The 14,468-nt window shown below is 41.6% G+C and overlaps 1 protein-coding gene across 1 annotated transcript in view; it reads right to left on the reverse strand.

The window, feature by feature from the left end:
• TRIM33 (tripartite motif containing 33) overlaps positions 1-14,468 on the reverse strand; it is a 37,406-nt gene that overhangs the window by 13,622 nt on the left and 9,316 nt on the right. Inside the window, exons 2-11 of the mRNA XM_032710713.1 lie at positions 12,210-12,328; positions 11,149-11,296; positions 8,884-9,016; positions 7,349-7,465; positions 6,347-6,461; positions 5,121-5,267; positions 4,103-4,220; positions 2,613-2,860; positions 2,223-2,387; positions 1,221-1,421 (exon numbers count right to left, since the gene is read on the reverse strand). Coding sequence (XP_032566604.1) covers positions 1,221-1,421; positions 2,223-2,387; positions 2,613-2,860; positions 4,103-4,220; positions 5,121-5,267; positions 6,347-6,461; positions 7,349-7,465; positions 8,884-9,016; positions 11,149-11,296; positions 12,210-12,328 — 1,511 coding nt within the window. The remainder of the gene's footprint in view (positions 1-1,220; positions 1,422-2,222; positions 2,388-2,612; positions 2,861-4,102; positions 4,221-5,120; positions 5,268-6,346; positions 6,462-7,348; positions 7,466-8,883; positions 9,017-11,148; positions 11,297-12,209; positions 12,329-14,468) is intronic.

Below are 14,468 nucleotides of genomic sequence, written 5' to 3' on the forward strand. Positions count from 1 at the left end.
TAACTGCAAATAACATTTGAAACACACTGTATTCAAGTTTTAATGACTGCAAGCAGCTTGAAGGACTAACAGCTCCCTATCCACTAAATCCAACTAAAATCCACAACAGCTATTGCATGAACAGGTATAAAAAAAGAGCATCTTAACAGAATTCTGCATTTTCAGTGCACCTGAAAGCTGCATGTGAATGTTCTGGACTATCCCACTGACAACTATTTCCAACTTGGTGTCTCCTGAACTTCACACATGGACAGATGAAACAGGCACAGCCACTCACACTCCTGTTTTGTTCTAAGGAGTAAGCAAAGCCTCAGCACCACAGATCACTGAGATGTGATTCTTTTTTTTCCTACTATTCTCACACTCTATAGATAAAACATTAGAGTTGCTGTTGGTATTACACCAGACCATCTGCTTGGGTGGAATTTAGGTTTTGTTTCCTGTACAGTGACCAGATCTCCTGTGCTTTATATGGGCATTTCAATGTACACATCTCAAAATGAAGACTCTTCTCCCTGGTATCCCAAACACTCCTGCAGAAAACACGTTACTTTTACTTCCTTTGTCTCCACATGTACATTAAATTATTCTTCTGACCTCTCCAAATGGGTTCCACTTCAAAATCTACCTCAGCTTGTGTCCCCTCTCTGTGGGGCAGTGGGACACCTTCCCTCTGTGCTTCCTGCCTCTGCTACCTTTAGGAATATCACAGAGAAGCTCCAGGCAATTTTAACCCTGAATAAATCACCATTCAGGACACTCAAAACCTCAAAATATGTAACTATTCAACTATTCTAGTGATATCTTCCATAACTATTCAACTATTCTAGTGATATCTTAACTATTCAACTGTTCTACTGATATCTCCCACAACTATTTAACTATTGTAGTGGTATTTTCCACAACTATTCAACTATTCTAATGACATCCTTCCCACAGGATGGCCTTGTGGAAGAAAGGAAATTAACACTTGGGATTATTTGAAGTCTCAATTTTACCATCTGACACACATTAAATACTGATTAATCTACAGGTTAACAGGTGGAGCAGCTCAACCCTATATGGAGAAAACAGCCCAAGTGAAGGGCTGAAGACTTTAATTTAAATTTTAAATGACAACCGTATCATTCCACAGACACATATTGGTATCCAAATGAAAAAAATACATGGAAAAGGAAGCAGATAATTCCAGTGCTAAGTGCCTGATGAGCACCACTGACCTGGATGGGTGGGATATCTGGCAGGGAAGGCAGGTTCTCCGGGTTTGTCACGGAGGGGATGAGCTCGATGGCTGAGACGGACGGACTCGTGGGCCCCCTGTTTGCACTGGCCATGGTTGCTGTGGTGGGGCTGGTGGGGTTTATTGTGGTGTTGTGCACAGAAACCACTGGAAAAGGCCCAGCATGCCCAGGGTTCGAGTGCTGCAGGGAGAGAGCAGAGAGCAGGGCTGTGTCACAGACAGGGCAGGCACTGCAGGGACGCTGCACCACATGCACTGTGTGACAGACCTCAACCAAAACCACACCAACTCCCATCTACCACCGTCACCTGACAGCACTGAATGCAAAGCAACTGCTGCTTCTCTTCACTTGGAAAGAAAAATACACTTTATGTGCCTAGATATTTAAATATACAGCACATCTTCCACCAAAACATTTTCTTTTTTTTTTTTTTTAAGGCAATTACTTCCTCCAAAGACAGCTTTAGAGTTCATACATCTCTCTACAAATTTTAAGAAAAAAGTGACTGCTTCACGTAATATAAACTCACTTTTGATTTTTTACTCACATTAACATTCATTATCAATAATTTTTATTCTTAATGGCATACAGAGCTCTGCATCATGCTTCAGGTTTGAATTTAAAACCGCTTTAGAATTTAGTTCAATAAAAACCCCTCAACTACACCACTTGGAACTTCGCTATTCCTCAGCATTCTCTACAGAAACCCAAAAGCTGAATGCCACTGAAAAGTGCAAAAGGAAACGTTCTGCTTCCCAGAACTAAAAATGCAGTACAAATATTACATTTCATTTTTAAGGTTTCAGCACCAAATGTCACCTCACAGTACAGAAATGTCACTGTACAATGGCAGAGCATAATAAATGTGTGCAGCTGTGAGTTACAGGGGTGACAGAGAAACACATTTACAGCTGGAGGTACCATCTACTGGAATGAAAGTCTGGCACAATGGCACAAATGAAGCGTGTACACAGGATATACTTGTCTTTGAAGGTGAGGTTGCATCATGGAGTATTGAGGTCCATTGTGGCGTGGGATTCCTGGAATACGAGCAGCATTCTGAGCCATTCTCATCTGATGTGCTTGGAAAGCCCCACAGTTCATGTTACCCCTCTGCATGGTCTGCATGCTGATCAACCTGGGAGGCTGCAAGGGTTTGTGTTTTTTAAAATTTTTGCTTTCAACAAGGGAGAAAAGAAGCCAGTCTCTTCCCACAGTCGTAGGATTACCAGTAACACAACATCAAGCAAAGCCAAGAACCATCACATTAAAGGATGTCAAATTTCAAAAGATTTTAGTTTATAAACTGCTTTCTAAGTTTATATTTGACAGGGCAATTTTGAGTGAAATAATGACATAAAAGACACTTACCTGCTGCTGGAGGACTTGTTGGCTGCTCTGCCTGGGCACGGATGCAGATGATGGCTGTGCCATCCTCATCTGCTGCAGCTGCTGGTGTTTTTGGGCATAAACTTGCTGCTGCATGTGCTGGAGTCGAAGCTGTGCAAGATTGATCTGTCCTGGAGCTTTGTTGATGTGGTTTGTTGCTGGAGGGGTTTGCCCAACCACTACATTAGGAGTGTAACTAGGGGCTGGTTTATTTTCAATGACAAGGTTACCTAAACAAAACCAACCAAAAAAAAAAGAAAGAAAACACTTAAAACTCCATCATCATCCAAAGGTTGATAAATGCAGAACATTCAGATGTTTCTGCTGCAGTTTCCTCAGTGGCAGTAAAAAAGCAATTCAAGCTTGAAATTTCCTTTTTAAGTCTCTATAACCATATGTGACAGAAACAAAAGGAGAACTCAGACTACAAGAAGAAATTGCAAGATTAAAAACATGATTTGTGAGGAAAGAGTGAAAGAACTGGAACTGCATAGTCTTAAAAGCCAAGACAGATAGAGATGATTGCTCTGTGTTCACCACAAAAAAGATGAGAAAAAAAATTTTTTGAGCATAAAGTTTCTATATCTAAGGAAGCAAAGCCTGGGAACAGATATCTGGGTGACAGTAACAGTGTCCCACAACTGAGTGACTAAGAACAGGTTACATAAACATGACATAAAACTGCTACAAGCAAGCCCTGCCTTCCTAAAATGTGGTGGACCATGTTATTTCTCTAAAAGGAAAAGGCAAAAATGTTATTTTTGACTGTTAACATGTACTCTTTGGGATCTGAATGCCCCATTTTATAGAGAGTTTCCTGTTTCCTTCCCTGCCTGCCCTGGGGAATGAACCTTCTTGTCTGAAGACAGGAATACCACAACCTGGATAGTGGACTCAGAGCAAGCAGCAAGTACACACAAAAGTTGGTATTTCTGTCTGGTTTTCTACTGCAGTTTTACCCAACAGAGAAGTTCACAAGAAGGTGCTAACAGGTCTCACCTCCCTCCTCTCTCATTCAAAACCTGTGCTTTACAAAGTCTTAGTGATTATACTTCAATATACTGGAACTGGCACAGGTTGCCCAGAGAAGCTGTGGCTGCCCCATCCCTGGAAGTGTCCAAGGCCAGGAGGGACAGGGCTTGGAGCAACCTGGGCTGGTGGAAGGTGTCCCTGCCCATGGCAGGGGGTGGAATGGGATGAGCTTTAAGGTCCCTCCCAACCCAAACCATTCCAGGATTAGGGCCATTCCCAGAACCATTCCCACTGGTTCCCAAAACCCTTTGAGAAAGCTTTGCTACTAGAAAGAACAGAGCAGATAAAGAGAATCATCAGGATTGGATGGGTTATGTCAAGAGTTTTGGTCTCCTGCATTAACAGGTGTACTGCACTCCCACTCACCCGTGGTGGATGAACACCCCCAACTCAACTGAGTTTTTCAAGTAACACAGAACAAACACACACAGTTTTCTCACCTAAATTGACAACATTCTTGGCCCAGAAGGTGGGGTCACAATGGAAGCGTATCGCTCCGTTGGCAGCTGGGACGGGATCACAACGGGCCTTCAGAATGTGCCGTAGCTGGAACGTTATCTGAGGGGAAGCAAAAACACACCGGTGGTGACAAAGAAATAAAGACAGAGAAACAACAAGTGGGCTTTTGCCCAGAGAGTTTAGGTTGTGAAACACCAACAGGGACTGGCAACAGCAAGTTTGGTTCACAGCCTGGAAAGTTCTCAATTCACCAGGAAAATCATCCACTGTACAACTCATTTTTTACTCCGAGGATTAAAGAGCAGCACTGTTACATCATAACAGTAATGCAATGACTCAAGTGAAACACTGAGGTGTCTTTACAGAGCTTGACCCCATTCCTTCTACAGTAATACCCCTAAATCCTTAATTCACAAATGAAAAGTGGTGTTCAAGTTGGGAAATCTGTCCCATTGTTACAGAAGGGGGGTTTCAGTTTATCAAATGACGCATGAACGACTCATTGTCTCTTCCTTGGATATGATCTAGTGAAGCTGCAAGAATACTTAGAAATTTTTTTGACTAATCATTCTCTGAACTGTACAGTCCAGTCTGTACAGCCACACAAGGAGTGGTTGAGGTCACTTGGTCCGTTCATCTGGAGAAGAGGAGCCTGAGGTCAGAGCTCATCAGGGTCTAGAGCTTCCTCATGAGGGACAGTTCCAATCTCTGCTCTGTGACCAGTGACAGGACTTTAGGGAATGGCTGGAGCTGTGTCAGGAGATTAGGTTGGATATTAGGAAAAGGTCCTTCTCCCAGAGGGTGGTTGGGCACTGAACAGGCTCCCCAGGGCAGTGGGCACGGCCCCAAGGCTGCCAGAGCTCAAGGAGCCTTTGGACAATGCTCTGAGGGACAGGATGAGATTTTGGGGTGTCCTATGCAGGGCCAGGGGTGGACTGGATGATCCTGTGATCCCTTCCAGCTCAGGAGATTCCAGAGGACAGTCAGAGGGTGCCTCACCAGCCGTTTGCTGTAGAGCAGAGCGGTGCTGCTGCCGCTCGCAATCGCCCAGTTCGTGAAGTTCATCACGTGCTTCACTTGTCGGGACAGACCAGTGATGTCATTCTGCTGCTGTATTAACTTCATCTGTCTCTCCTTTGTTACATTCTACAAAGAAACAAAAACTTTATTACAACAGGGGGGTTTCAGATTCAGGAGGAAAATGCAAAGGGTTACCCCAGTTCTTGGAGCAAAAGGAAAATGTCCCAAGCAACGGAGCTTTTACTAATGCTCACTCTCAGAGTGCTGGAACCATCAATAATTCTCTAATATTCCCTTCCACCATTCTTCCCAGAGCTATCAAAGTGCAGGGATAACTGTGGGCTCAGAGAAGAGCCACTGCTTTATCCCAGAAAATTATCAACAAATAAAACAAGACCAGTTTCTCCCTCGATTTCTTCCAAGGCACAGCAGCACAACAAAGAACTGGGGGAGCAATTTTCTAGCTTGTAACAAGCACTAGGTAATCAAGAAAAGCCAAAATTCATGTAATTTTAAATTATTTCTTTTACTCATGATCAAATTATTTTTTTTCTTCCAGGAATATTCCATTTCCTTGCCACATAATTGTTCTTTAACTAGAAAAAAATCTATTGTAATTCACTTGATCTTAAATTTTTCATCATGGCAGACTGGCCATATGCAATTAACTATCTTCTCATGATGGATTTCCTCTCAGATAAAGGAAGTAATAATAAGTTTTATTAAAATCCATGAAAATGTAAGTCAGAATATAAATATTATTCAGGATGTGCTATCTGGAAAGGATGCCTGAAGTCTTTGTCTCCTTTATTCCAATCTCTGTAACTTTAAATACCAGCTTTACACCTTCATGTAAAAATACATAAGACTGCTGTGTCTATTCTTACATGAACCTTAAAAAACCTATTTGAGGAAAAGGTCACATTACACACACCTTAGAGTTACACTGTAATTCAGAAATATGGCAAAAAGAACATGAAAAGGAGATTTTCAGACACTCCTTTACAATGAGCCTGATTTTGAATATGAGGCATAAACATTAAAGGAGCCACAGGCTCTTATGAAAGGATAAACAAGACATTTAAGTCCAACACACTACTCAGAGGCAATATTAGTATTACAACACCTGCAGTCACACCAAACAAACTGTTTTCAAGTTTAAGAGGGGACTGGAAACTGAACATTCCTTGTTCTCTTAACTGTACCTCGAGGTGCTGTAAGAGAGATTTTCCCTTTTTATTGATTTCATTGATGAGGGTGAATATTGCCACTTTGATTTCCTGTTCCACTCGTTTGTTCGTTTCATTTACTTCTTTTATCCTAAAAAAAAAAAAAAAAAAGAGAGAGAGAAATGTATGGTCAGACAGTGCAAAGACTTCCATGGAAATCAGCACATAAAATTTTCAACATTCATTGCTTCCATCTTCACACATTTGCCTCTGTCATATGTTCTCCTTCCCTTACACTTTTTTTTAATGTACATGGTACCACGAGGAGTTAAAAATTTGCATCAGAACTTCTCCTTATAGCTGTGGTCCTTCTGCCCTCGTACTTTCCACCTCCAGATGATGTGTCATTTTGCAAATGACCTGAAAGTTGCAGGAGGCTCAGAAAACCACCGAGAATCACAGTGGAATTCCCTGAGCTGCAGCACAACCACGTCACCAAAGTGGGTGAAAAGCCAGCAGAGATCACGTGCTCTGTCTCTATATACTCAGTATTTAACATGACGTTGAATTTAAGCAAACCCTGGAAATCTTAAGTTAAGCTGCCTAAAAAAATTCAAACAAAACCCCACAAACAACCACAATTTCCTACTCAAAGTCAAACCAAGTTTTGGTACACAGTTATCAGAGGCATTTATCTGAAACATAAAAATATTGCAATATTTCAACCCTTCTGTCACCTAGAGCTGAATGAAGCAGAAACCATAAGATGGGTTTCCTTGCCTTTTTTATTCTCCCCCCTCCCCAAAGTGTAATAAATGTGTCACATCTCTGGTTCTACTCAAAGCTGCCACAGAAGACACAACCTTTGATATTTGTTTCTTTTAACAACTTGTAGAGGAAAACAAACATTATGAAAATTAAGTCCAATATAACTAAAGATACAGAATCAACTCAAATGTGTTATTCCAATCCCATCACTCATCTTGCTGTGATTCAGTAAAAAGGTAAAGTAACAGTTAATCCTTTTGAGGAACTTACCTATTCTGAACTTGAGCAGCTGCAAAATTTACATAATTCTTCTTCTCAAGAAGTTTGGCCAAAAGATTTTCAATTGCACCCTTCTGGTTCTGAAAAGCTTCTTCCAGAAACTGGTACCTTTTGAACACGCAAGAGAAGACACCAATTACCAAGGCTGAAACCAAGGGTTCCCAATTCAGGTGTAAAACTGTAACATTTTGAAAAAATATGACAAAACACACAGAAAAATCAGACTCTGCATATGCTGATCAGCGTGAAAAATGTTTAAGTGCTGATAAAATCCTTTTCTGGTGTCCATAAAACTGAACCTCTGTGGGAAACAACAATTCCAACCACACAGGGATGCACTGCCTCATTTCCCAGGATAGCAGGCTATGGAACAGCAGCTCCAGGAGATACCAGGAACCTCAGTTTGATGAGGAAAATGCACTGATCACTTAAACACACATTAAAGGATCACATAAAGGATCCTCTTCTCTTTCTGGAAGAGCACAGGTAAGAAGAACAAGATCCATCTGTCAATCCATTAGCAACATGCACAAAACAGATGCAAAGAAACCACCTAGAACAAGTTAGTGAACATATCCCAGAAAATCACACTTTGTGACAAGGGTGTCTTCCAGGATATTTAGGATCAAGCCTGTGAAAGAATAAAGCAGGAATATTTGGGGTTGTTAATATTTTAGTAACACTAATTTCAAAAGTAAAAGTTCTCCACAGGCTGCTGTAGCAGTCTGAGAATAATCAACTACTCTGGGAAAAACAACACTAAATTCAGTGTCGCACCTTTACAGAGAAGAGTCACTTGTAGCCTGACTAGAAAAAGCAGTGGTGCAGTGGCTGATAAATACATATTTATCTCCAGATTCTCTATTATAACACTGACAAATACTTGTTCAGACATTCAAACAACTATAGGAGAGAGCTCCTAAAGAGCAGGAAGTTTTACTGTATCTTAAGAGGTTCCAACTTTTTTGGGCAGCCAAGAGGCAGACTCAGCATTTCTTTTCATCTGGAATGAGGCAACAACTTCAAACCAACTAAAAGCAAACCATTTTTCCCCTCTGTCATAAAAGAATATATTCATCTATGAGGGGGAAATTTAGACTTTCCTTTACGAAATTCCCCTACACTGAAAGACTGTTGCACAATAAAATATGCCCTTTCAGAAAATGACCTCACCCATGACTCACTGTATCACTGCTGCTTCTTTACAGCACCAGGTGCTCAGGGCTGCAGGAATTTCCATTCAAGTCCTGAACAGGGTGACACAGCACTGGGAAAGTTCACACCTTAACCACACCACATCTCCTCAGCCCCTGTGTTGTTTTGAATCTGATCTTAAGAGACTTGACAAAGCTCAACCAGCTGATCCCTTCAAGTCACACTCCACACACGTTTTCCACTGGAAGTGATCATTTCAGTCCAACAAAGGGGAAATGCAACAGTATTTATGACACAACTGGTTTCCAGCAATGCCATTCCATCCTCTGGGACAGCACACCACAGGAATTAAGACATGGGAATATCTGTACCTGTGCTCTTTGTGCTCCAGTAACTGACAGTCTCTGCACGTCAGCCTGTCACAGGTTTCACAGAAAAGCTTTAACTGCTCTTGTTTGTGCACAGGACAGAAAACGGGACGTTGACCAGATGCTCCCACGGCCTCTGTTTTTAAAAATAAACCATTTGTGTATTTAAAAAAATAAAATCTGGACAATCTGAAGGGCAAAACAACTAAATTCCAAGCTAAGTAACAACCATGAACTTACAAAGACAACTCCAGACCTGTTCTCACCCTAAAATTACTGTGAATACATTAGGACTTTTGAAGTCTTTTCCAACCTTAATGATTTCATGATTTACAGTGCCAGTAGTTTATAGCTGCTTCCACTTTATTCAAGGAGAAGGAATTCCTCTCCCAAGCACCCAAAAGACACTGACACCTGTAAGAATGGAAAACTGCACACAAACACCAGGTGTACATGTGGTTAAAGATTTAATTCCATACAATTTCAGCTCTGGCACACTCAAGGACGGATCAAACTCTCAAATCTTTATGCTGTCAAACACCCATATGTTTTCTAAGTTATCCCTTCAAAACCTTTACACACCCCATTAAGTCAAACACAAGCAAGAGGTAACTGCAAAGCAAACACTGTCTGTCAGGAGTTACTTAAACCCCACCTAAATTGCTTAAATTTTCCACTTCAGCAAACAACAATGCCCAAAAATAGTTCTGAGTTTACTAAAAAGTGCTGCACGGTTTTCTAAAGATATTTTGAGCTCAGCAAAGAGGAAAGCAGCCCTGGAAAGATGCAGCAGGTAGGGTTTAAAACATGGATGTCTTCCTCAGTCTCCAATGTTCCTGAAGCTTGTTATATCATGCAAATTATTGTGAAGGAAGAGAGCTGATGAATCTACAACTGACACTCATTAAGAAAAATTTAAAGTCTCCAGGGCACATCTTTGAGTCTAAGAATAAAAAAATAATGACCAGCCCTTCCACACAACCATGATAAATAAAATTTCTGATGGAAAGTTTATTTTATTGGAAGTAATTTTTCAGCACCTTCCCAGTCAGGTTATCAAAGGGAAAGCTGAGCTATAATATCACCTTAACAGTCACAATTTAGCACTCCTTGGAAAAACATCAGTAATTCTTTGCCTGGTCCTGTAATTTGATTTAATTTAAGGGCTTCTCATCTAGAGATTTAATAAATTTAAGCTTAAATGGGTAATATTTCCTTTTAAAAAAAATTCATTAAGACATATAGAGAAACCTCTCCAAAAGTGAAGTTTATTTGCTAGAGCAAGGGAAATAAGATCCTTGTCTAAAAGAACTAAGCTCAACAGCAAAGTTTTTAACTATTAATATGATTTTGACAAGTGCTGGCAGAAAGAAAAGAAGTGTTTGCTCCTTTGAAAGGATACAAAAAAACCCCCATGAAGATCTTAAATAATTTTAAATGGAAAGAGAGCAAAGTCAAAAGATCTCTCTTTCTCAATATGATCATTCTTCATATACATCCAGATTGTGGAGAACCTACAGGCCTTTGAATCCATTTACAAATCAAATTTTCTAAGCTAAAATCCAGATACCCTGGACCTGTTTTGAGAGCATTTTCTACATTCCCTCAAGAGGCTACGAATTATTTATAATCAAACAATTATTTAAGAATTAACTTCTAATAAAGCTGGCTGTCTAAACAAATCCTACACACACTTCATATGTTAAATTTTCCTAACTGAGAGATTAAACCTAAAATAAACTCAAATTCCACATTTACTCAGCAATATCAATACAACAGTATCATACTGAATATGACTCTAAGTTTATCTGTATTTACTTGTCTACTGGGAGAACTCTAATTGCTCCTTAGAACAAAATACAGCAAAACATGTAATTTAATTTCCTTGCCAATGGATGGGATTATCAATATGTCAGTGCTCTCCAGATTCCAACCCTTTCATTTAGTTACTTGTTCTACTAAACAGGATTATTAAGAATGGATCTAAATCCTTTCCAAAGGCTGCACTCTCTTGGCTTCTACACCTAAAGTATTTTTTTCATTGGACACGAAACTGTACAAAGTATGAACAAATAACTCAGTTAAAAATTTAGGTTTGAGAGCTGCTAATTTTGCACTGGTAACTTTTTACTAAACTTTTCCCAAGTCCTTGGGGAAAGCCACACAGAGCTGGCTGTTATCTAAATCCTCCTCCCTCTCTCTGATCACATGGGGCAAAGAGAAAACACTGTTAATATGGGCAGGACAAAGTGAAACCCAAACACTCACCTGAAGAAACATCCTCTTTTTTCCTGATCATGTGATCTTTAGTGAATTTGACTCGCTGGTGAGCTTCTATGCAGGTCTTGCAGAGCCATTCCCCACACTCCACACAGAACCCAACGGCACTGGCGTTGTCCTCACAGCTCGTGCACACCTGTGAAGGGACACAGTCACTGGGCTCTGCAGAGGGACCTGGACAGGTTGGAGAGTTGGGCTGATTCCAACGGGATGAGGGTCAACCAGGCCAAGGGCCGGGTCCTGCACTTTGGCCACAACAACCCCCGGCAGCTCCAGGCTGGGCCAGAGGGGCTGGAGAGCAGCCAGGCAGAGAGGGAGCTGGGAGTGGGGATGGACAGGGAGCTGAACAGGAGCCAGAGTGGGCCCAGGGGGGCAAGAAGGCCAATGGATCCTGGCCTGGCTCAGGAACAGTGTGGCCAACAGGTCCAGGGAAGTGATTCTTCCCCTGGACTCAGCACTGGTGAGGCCACCCCTGGAGTGCTGTGTCCAGTTCTGGGCCCTCAGCTCAGGAAGGACATTGAGGGGCTGGAGCAGGTCCAGAGGAGAGCAACGAGGCTGGGGAAGGGACTGGAGCACAAGTGCTGTGAGGAGAGGCTGAGGGAGCTGGGGCTGTTCAGCCTGGAGAAGAGGAGGCTCAGGGGAGACCTCCTCACTCTCTGCAACTCCCTGACAGGAGGGGGGAGCCAGGGGGGGTTGGTCTCTTTTCCCAGGCAACCATCAGCAAGACAAGAGGGCTCGGGCTTCAGCTGTGCCAGGGGAGGTTTAGGTTGGAGATTAGGAAGAATTTCTTTCCAGAGAGGGTGCTCAGCCATTGGAATGGGCTGCCCAGGGAGAGGGTGGATTCTCCATCCCTGGAGGTTTTTAAGCTGAGACTGGATGTGGCATCAGTGCCATGGGCTGGGAACCACAGCGGGGTTGGATCAAGGGTTGGACTTGGTGATCTCAGAGGTCCCTTCCAACCCAGTTGATTCTATGATTCTATGATTGTCCTGGGAAGCACTAACAGGCACAGAAATAAAATGGGAATCTGGGGCAAGGCCAGTCCTTACCTGCTCTGATTTCTCATCAGAGCTGCTCGGGGTCTCCGAGGTGTCCTTCACAAAGTAGTTGTCCACCAGGTCTATCTGTCTGCACTCCTGGCGGCAGATCGGGCACCGGATCACCCCCACTGCAACACAGGAGCACAGCTCAGAACAGGGACAGCAACAGGCACGGAGCAAAGGGGACAAACAAACACAAAACCCCTCAGACTGATCCTTTCGCCTGAGTAAACGAACAGATTTCACAGCTGACATTGCTCTTAACAACCAGGTCTTACCTGTCTGTAACTCTGTAACAGGTTTAACCCGCAAAAAACATCCCCCAACAAACCCCACACCCCTCTTCAGGAAAGGATCCCTCGCCCAGAATGAAGCTGTGATGATTTCAACACCACACTCAGTTTTTCCTATTTATTTCTTCCCCCCAAAAGTGCACGTTTTTAGCCATTTGTTCTCCCCAAGGCAAATATTTCATTTAGATTGCAAAACTAACTCTTGTTAATTATTTGTTATAACAGTCTGTGGTCCATCCCACCTCAAGAGGGGTGTGCCCAGGGACCAGGGTGACTTAGTGATGTCCCTGAAAATGCCATGGCAGTTGTGTGTCCCAGTGTTCTCCCAGATATGACAGAGGAAGATTTCTACTAAAACCTATTTCCATGAGGTCAGGGAGGCAGATACAGAAATAAAATTCCACTATCTTGCTTTGTTATCCTCTGTGATCACTAAATTAGTTTTATGTCCTCAGTAGAGCTGCAAAAAAGTTACTACATGAACCAAACTGATATTTAAAGATGTCTATGAACAACCTACATGAAGGTTTGAAAACCTATTTATCACTAAGGTAATGGTTCGTGCTTTCTTCACCAAAGTGTCATTTGATCTTAAATCAAATTCCTATACAATTTATTGAGAATATAACTCTCAAGGAGAAGCTTTTCAAGCCACTGGGTACTTTTATACACTGAAACACTAGAAACAACTTTGAGAAGTGTAATTAAATGACACTCAACTCCTTTGTGGATATTCAATTAGGACAGCAGGACTTATTTCAGAGAGATTAATTACATTAGTAGTGAAGTAGCATTCATTTCTTCAAGTGCTAAAATTAATGATGGCTTCAGAACACAGGAGATTCACTGCAGAGCAACAATAATCCAACTAAAAATTCCCTGTCTCATCAAACCAAACACATCTCAAGAGCAGGATGTGAAAAATAACCAGTACTGCAGCACCTACGTGTACAAAAGCTTTCACACACACAATGAAGCTTCCCCTGTATGAAGAACCTTGAGGTTTTCTTACTACTGAGAGACAAAATCCTTTAGGAAATACTGGATGAAAGCCATCTAGGAGTTGATGTATATATACTCACAGAACAAACATTTCAGATATTTACCATTAAAACTGCTCCATCTAAACCAGACCACAACTAAACCTTACTTTAGTGCTGTCTTGGGTCAAAGACACGAAATATTGTAAGAAAACAACAAAATAGAACAAGCCCAAGATCTATAATCTTCACACAACAACAAGTCAAATTCCACAGATGCAAAGCTCTTCCTGCAAGGCACGTTTTGGGTTGGTTTTAAAGTAGACAAATTAATGAGAAGACGGAATAAAATCAAGCCTTTTGATACAACTGACAGCCCACGGGCTGGATTCTGACCATGGGTAATTCCACCTTGCCCACTGCTTCTATCAGGGAGGACACAAGGAATGGGAAGTGCCAGATTCTGCTCCCACACTCAAACATCCAATTTTGGCACCTCCACATTCAAACACAAGTCACACACAAGGTGCCCCCAGTGTTCTGCACCTACCTCAAGAGACAACAAGGCCTTGCCATTCTCATTTAGCACATGACACTTCTTTTTCACATCTCAACACCCATTATTTCCAACAGGAGCTTGCCAATAATATATGAGCCACTAAACATCTCATATCCTGGTCTTTTAATCTAATATATAACAAATTACTGCAGCACCATTTGTACTAGAAACTGAACTGCAGCACTGAAAAGATACAGATGTGGCTGATTGTGTGAGGGGAGAGGGAAAAGTAGACAAAATCACACTGAAATAATACTGACATAAAAGAATAAAATCCTTAGTTGTCAAAACTTGAGATAATTTACAAGTTAACAAAGTTTATTGTAAAATTTAGTAAGAATGTGTTTTAGGACAAACTAAGGGTCAAATGTTTATATAACCTATGAGAAAAACAAGGTTTCACCACCAGTTTCAATTAAAAAAATTCTTATATAAG

Source organism: Chiroxiphia lanceolata, chromosome 25 (genome assembly GCF_009829145.1).
Source record: "Chiroxiphia lanceolata isolate bChiLan1 chromosome 25, bChiLan1.pri, whole genome shotgun sequence".
Taxonomy (NCBI): domain Eukaryota; kingdom Metazoa; phylum Chordata; class Aves; order Passeriformes; family Pipridae; genus Chiroxiphia; species Chiroxiphia lanceolata.